At 49.8% G+C, this 6962-nt stretch overlaps 1 protein-coding gene across 1 annotated transcript in view; it reads left to right on the top strand.

Annotated features, from left to right (window-relative positions):
• The window catches only part of Cltb (clathrin, light chain B), an 18783-nt gene that overhangs the window by 6391 nt on the left and 5430 nt on the right, over positions 1-6962 (top strand). The window contains exons 2-3 of the mRNA XM_013015978.1: positions 1376-1422; positions 6714-6831. Coding sequence (XP_012871432.1) covers positions 1376-1422; positions 6714-6831 — 165 coding nt within the window. The remainder of the gene's footprint in view (positions 1-1375; positions 1423-6713; positions 6832-6962) is intronic.

Here is a 6962-nt window from a genome sequence, read left to right as displayed (position 1 = left end):
TGTGTGTGTGCGCGCGCGCGTGCCGTGCTGGCACTAGAACTCAGGGCCTGGGCCCAGTTCCTAAGCTTTTTGTTGTTGTTCAAGGGCTGGTACTCTACCACTTGAGCCACACCTCCACTTCCAGCTTTTTGTTGCTTCAGTTGGAGATGAGAATGTCATGGACTTTTCTGCTGGCTTGGCTTTGAACTTAGAACCTCAGATCTCAGCCTCCCTGCGGAGTGGGGATGACTGGCCTGAGCCACGAACACCTGGCTGATGCAGGTCAGGCGAAGGGACCTGGAGGAGTCCCAGCGGATGGTGAAATCCAATCCCCATGGGAGGGGCATGGACCAGACAGGCCAGGTGCCCAGGGAGGACCTGGAGTCCTGTCCTGCCAGTTTGCTCAAGGCTGGACTGGGGCAGGCAGAGACGCGCAGGGAGTCTTGCCCTGGTTGCCTGCACCCCAAGTCTGCAGCACCTCTGTTTTCTCACCAGACGCGGGCTCCAGCCACGCCGGCTTAGGTAAGGCGCTATTATTTGCCAGGTGATCTTGGAGACCATCACCCCTGGCCACTCAGTTTGGGATTCTGCAAATGTGTGCAGAGATGGTCACCCTTGGGCAGGGATGCAAATCACTCGTGATCGTTGCTGGGCAATGTAATGTGAACAGGCCAGATTTGAGGACCAGCGTTTGTGTGTGTGTGTGTGTGTATGTGTGTCTAGGTGCCAGTCTTGGGATTTGAACTCAGGGCCTGGACACTGTCCCTGAGCTTCTTGGGCTCAAAGCTAGCACTCTACCACTTGAGCCACAGTACTGCTTCTAGCTTTTTTGGGTAGCTTCTTGGAAATAAGAGTCTTATGGATTTTTTTTTTTTTCTGATCAAGGTGGCTTTGAACCAGGGGTCCTTAGATCTCAGCCTCATGAATAGCTAGGATGACAGATGTGAGCCACTGGCACCCAATGAGGACCAGCTGTGTATACATCTGTTATGTTCACAGAGACGGAGATCAGTGTGCATGTGTGCAGATGGAGAGGGTGGCTGTAGATGCTAATGAAGAGCTACGCTGTGCTTGCTACAGGATAGACCTGCTTCCCCTCCGCCCCCCCCCCCCACCGTGCTGTGTGTCTGTTTCTTTTTGTTTGCTGGCATTGGGGCTTGAACTCAGGACTTGGGGGGCTGCTGTCCCTTGGCTTTTTCACTCCAGGCTAGTGCTCTACCACTCGAGCCACACCTCCACTTCTGGCTTTTCTGGTGATTCACTGGAGATGAGCCTCACGGGCCTTCCTGTCTGGACTGCCTTCAAACCATGAACCACAGATCTCAGCCTCCTGAGTAGCTAGGATGACAGGTGTGAGCTCCCTTCACCAGCTGACCCATCTCTGTGCTCTTTCCAGCAGGTTCTGAAGAGATGGGGACTGCGGTCAATGGCGATGTGTTTCAGGTAAGGAGAGCCTACGGTGGCCGTGGTGGGACACACCAAGTAGGCCTCAGTGACTGACAGTTGGTATCCTGGGTCGCTTAGAGCTCCAAGAGCTACTCATTGAGCCTTGGGTTGGGAGTGTGGAGGAAGCTGGTGTTTTCTTGTCCTGTGAGGGGACACTGATGGGGAATAGCCTCAAGTTGTCTGGGGTGGTCTCTGGCTCCAGAGGGAGAGATGATGTTTGCCTACAATGGCCAACATGGCTCCTATTAAATGGGGTGAAGTAAGTGCAGAGCTCTGGGTAGAGCTGACCTGACTGGCACCGCCAGTGATGGTTATGCATGCCTTCTGATCCAGAGATTTTGATTTCATTTGTTTGTTTGCTTATATATTTTTTGATCGGTTGTGGGGCTTGAACTCAGGGCCTGGGCGCTGTCCCTCAGCTCTTCAGCTCAAGGTGAGCGCTCTACCACTTGAGCCACAGCCCCGCTTCCCATTTTCTGATGGTTCACTGGAGATCAGAGTCTCATGGACTTTCTTGCCTGGGCTGGCTTTGAACTGGGATCCTCAGATCTCAGCCTCCTGAGTAGCTAGGATTATAGGCATGAGCCACCAGCGCCTGGCTTTTATTTTATTTTTATTTTTGTGCCAATCCTGAGGCTTGAACTCAGGGCCTTGTCACTGCGCCTGAATTTCTTTGTTCAAGGCTGGTGCTTTACCAGTTGAGCCGCAGCTCCACTTCTGGCTTTTAACTGGTTCATGGGAGAGAACAGTTTCATGGTCTTTTCTGCCTGGGCTGGCTTTGAACTATGATCTTCAGATTTCAGCCTCCTGAATAGCTAGGATTACAGGCATGAGCCAGTAAATTTTATTTTTTAAGAACTTTTTTCTCCTCCCCCCTTCTCTCTCTCTCTCTCTCTCCTCATTTCTTCTCTTACCATTAGAGAGGCTTAAACTCAGGGCCTTCTGCTCTCTTAAATTTTTCACCCAAGGCTGGTGCTATACCATTTGAGCCACAGTTCCACTTCCAGGTTTTTTGCTGGTTAATCAGAGACAAGCGTCTCTTGGATTTATCCATCCAATCTGGCTTTGAACCATATGATCAATCCTCAGCTCTCAGCCTCCCGAGTAGTGGCACTCTGGGTTTTTGTCCCCAACACGATATTAAAAACAAAACAAGGGGCTTGGGACGGTGGCTTGTTGGTAGAGTGCTTGCCTAACATGCATGAAGCCTTGGATTCAGTTCCTCAGTACCATATACACAGAAAAAGCCAGAAGTGGCGCTGTGGCTCAAGTGGTAAAGCACTGGCTTTGAGCAAAAAGAAGCTCAGGGCAAATGCCCAGGCTCTGAGTTCAAGCCCCAGGAGTGACAAAACAAAACAAAAACCAACAACAGCAACAAAAAGAAAAAGCATACACTGAGCAAACCCAGAGCAATAATGACATCTCCAGTACCCCACAGATGCAGTGTTCTTAGCCTATGTGAGCCTTATTTCTCACCCAGTTTAGGTGGAAAACTCTAGATCCTTGGGGCTGCTGCATCTCTAGAGCCCCACCCTATGGAAGAGTTGGCCTCCAGGATCTTGGAGAGAATAAACAATGCATTCTTACGTAACTGGGATGGGCTGGTACCTTTCACTGGAAAACTGGCCAAGTCCCATTTCTGGAAAATTACTCAAGTATAAGCAAGCTAGGAAAGTCAACCTCTAAGATTTCATTCAGCAGCTTCCTGACCAGTTGAGCCCAACAAAGCCAAAGAATGAATGTTACTCTGTGTGTGTGTGTGTGTGTGTGTGTGTGTGTGTGTGTGTGTGTGTGTGTGCCAGTACTGAGGATTGAACTCAGGGTTTGGGCATCAAAGAGTCCAAGTTCCAGACTAGTGTGGTTACACATACCTGTAATCCCAGCACTGAGGAGACTGAGGAAGGAAGATTGTGAGTCGAAGACTAACCTAAACTACATAGCACTGTCCTTTTTTTCTTCCAGTCCTGGGGCTTGAACACAGGGTCTGAGCACTGTCCTGTCCCTGAGCTGCTTTTGCTCGAGGCTAGCACTCTGATCCATGGCGCCACTTCTGCTTTTTTCTGTTTATGTAGTATTGAGGAATCGAATCCAGAGCTTCATGCATGCTAAGCAAGCACTCTACCACTAAGCACATTCCTAGTCCAGGACACAGCCTTTTAAAAAAAAAACAACAAACAAACCAAAAGAGTGCTAGCCTTGAACACAAAAGTTCAGGGACAGTAAATAGGCCCCAAGTTCAAGCCCCATGACTGGTGCATATACACATACTCACAAAAACCGAAACCCAGTTGGGCACCGGTGGCTCATGCCTGTCATCCTAGCTACTCAGGAGGCTGAGACCTGAGGATCAAGGTTCAAAGCTAGGCAGGAAAAGTCTGTGAGACTTATCAATAAACCACTCAGAAAACCAGAAGTGGCGCTGTGGCTCAAGTGGTAGAGCGCTCACCTTGAGCTGAAGAGCTGAGGGACAGCGCCTAGGCCCAGAGTTCAAGCCCCGTGACCAACAACAACAACAAAAAAAAACCCCCAAAATCTCTGTCCTAAAGTAGACCTGGAGATATTCTTAGAATCACAGAAGTACCTAGAACACTGTCAGCAGGTTATTTTAATGTTTCCATTGATTAGGAACTTGAGACTCAGAGAGGCAAAATGACTTGTGCATTCACAAAGGAAATGAGTCATTTCTGGACTTTTCCTCCGTTGGTTAATTTGATTCCTCTGATTTCTCCTTCCTGCCCTCATCACCCGGCCCTACATAACAATTGCTAGATCGGGCAGGATCCCAGGACCCCTTCCTAGTCACAGATAATTCTCTTTGCTAGTAATATTGACTTCAGGACTGGACACAGGCAGTTCATGCCTGAGATCCTACAGAGGAGACAGATCTGGGGATTGAAGTTCTAAAGCCAGCTTGGGCAGGAAAGTCTGTGAGACTCTTATCACCAATTAGTTACCAAAAGAGCCAGAAGTGAAATTGTGGCTTATGTGGTAGAATGCTAGCCTTGGAATAGCACCCAAGCTCTGAAATTCAAGCCCCAGGACTGGCAATAAACAAACAAATAAATGTATATGTGTATACACACACACACACACACACACACACACATTATGACTTCAGGCATACTTCTTTTTGTGTATGTGTTTGCCAGTCCTAGGGCTTGAACTCAGGGCATCAAACTCTCACTGTACTGCTTTTTTTTACTCATGGCTGGTGCTCTACTCCTTGAACCACACTCCAATTCCAGCTTTTATTTTATTTTTTACTGGTTGATTGGAGATTGGAGTCTCTAGGATTTATCTACCTGGACTGGCTTTGAATCAGGATTCTCAGATCTCAGCCTCCTGAGGAGTTAGATTATGGGTGTAAGCCACCAGACCAGGCTCCTGGGCAGTTTTTGTGCTTCAGTCTTTTCTAGCAGCCTGTGTGCCACTGGGATGATCCAACTACAAATTTTATCCACCCTGTCCCCCCCACCCCAAAAAAAAAAGTAGCCTGAGAATAAGTTGATCCACACTTATTCCAAATCCATTAGGCCCTGACTAGGGTAGGGACAGAGATAGCACGCCCCCTGCTGGACACTTCCCCTGATTCTCAGGCCCCCTGCATAATTCTCTTGTTTTCTCACAGGCTCCCAACGTCCCCTGAGCTGCTTAGAGGAATCAACAGCTCAGCCTGGCTTAGCCTGAGCTAGTCAACCTGGAGGGGAGGGGGGGAGGGGGGATTAATCCTGCCGGCTGTCCCTGGCACCATAGTACACGCTTGGCCAACATGATCTAAGGTGTGTGTGTGGGGGGGAGGAGGGGTGGCTCTGTAGGTCATGGCCAGCCCAGAGGCTCTCAGAAGCTGACCCAGAAAACTGGGCCAACATTACCTGGTCCTGGTTGGCCTTCTGAGTCACAAAAGCCATGCCATCCCGCACATAGGCTTATTTGTGAGTTCCGTGGGCTGCCACTTCTTGCGATTCCCTGCTATGTTCCTGGAGTGGAATATAATCATTACTCTCATTGGCCATGCTTGACATGCAAACTGCCAAGGAAAAGACTTTCTCAACTCTTTTCGTCCAGGGAGTGGTAAAATAGGGACTTAAAGCCCAATCCACTACCTCCAAAATGCCAGAAGTGGAGATGTGGCTCAAAGGGTAGAATGCTAGCCTTGAGCACAAAAGCTCAGGGTCAACACCTGGGCCCAGAGTTCAAGCCCCAGGACCACAGGTTAGGGAGAGAAGAAGCGCCACGGTGTGGAGTAGCTCAGTAGTGCAGTTCTTTCCTAGCATGGACAAGGTCCCAGGTTCCATTCCCAAGTCAAACAATTTGGGTCCATATTGTTTACTCTGTAGTGAGGATATTCGTACCCAGTCATTCCCTTGGAATCCTGGCTCTGCTTCTTGTTGGCCAAGTGACCTTGGCACTCAGGAAGTAGAGTTTCTCTATCTATAAAACAAGAGTAATAAAAGTCTCCGTGTAAGAATTATAAAGATCAAAGACACTTACCTATTTAATTGTAAGTGCCATCATAATTTCAGGTCAGGCAGGCTTCCTGGAGAGGGTAAACATTAGGACACAGTACACAGAAAGCTGTTTCCCAGCCAACTTCTTCCACCCTGTCTCCTCCCCTCTCTGGTGGCATCTATACGTAAAGGGCTTTCCAGCCAGATGCTGGTGGCTCACACATATAATCCTAGCTACTCAGGAGGCTGAAATCTGAGGATTGCCAGTCCGGACAGGAAAGTCGCTGAGACCCTTATCTCCAATTATTCACAGAAAAAGCAGGAAGTAGTTGAGTGTCAGTGGCTCACACCTGTCATCCTATCTACTCAGGAGGCTGAGATCTGAGGATCACGGTTCAAAGCCAGCCCAGGCAGGAAAGTCCGTGAGACTCTTATCTTCAATGAACCGCCAGAAAACTGGAAGTGGTGCTGTAGCTCAAGTGGTAGAGCACTAACCTTGAGCTTAAGGACAGTGCCCAGGCCAAGCGTTCAAGGCCCGGGCCTGGCAAAAATAAATAAATAAATGCTTCCCAGGCTGGGCTCCACTGGTTCACACCTGTAATCCTAGCTACTCAGGAGGCTGAGATCTGAGGATCATCTTCTACTCTGAATCCAGCCCAGGCTTCTGGGGTGTACTTTGGCTGGCAGAGGAAAGACAAAAGGTACAGCTACAGGGGAGCAAGAGATCATCTGCGACTGTCACGTTGTCCTGCTGTGGGAGGCGTCTTGGTTCCCCAGCAGGAGGTAGTGGACCGCAGGGCAGGTGTGACTGACCGGGCGCACTGTGTATTTATGTCCTAGGAGGCTAATGGCCCTGCAGATGGCTATGCTGCAATTGCCCAGGCGGACCGACTGACTCAAGAGCCAGAGAGCATCCGCAAATGGAGGGAGGAACAGAAGAAACGCCTGCAAGAGCTGGGTGAGGGCGGGGATACTGGCTGTGCTGGGAGTGGGCGGGGCTGGTGAGAGCCGGCGTCACGGGTTGGCTGGTGTGCTGGGAGTAGGAGGGGCTGGTGAGAGCCGGCGTCACGGGTTGGCTGGTGTGCTGGG

The sequence above is a fragment of the Dipodomys ordii genome, unplaced genomic scaffold (assembly GCF_000151885.1).
Source record: "Dipodomys ordii isolate 6190 unplaced genomic scaffold, Dord_2.0 Scaffold29, whole genome shotgun sequence".
Lineage (NCBI taxonomy): Eukaryota > Metazoa > Chordata > Mammalia > Rodentia > Heteromyidae > Dipodomys > Dipodomys ordii.
The sequence above is the reverse complement of the archived record's forward strand: the minus strand, read 5'-3'. Positions and strand labels throughout refer to the sequence as shown.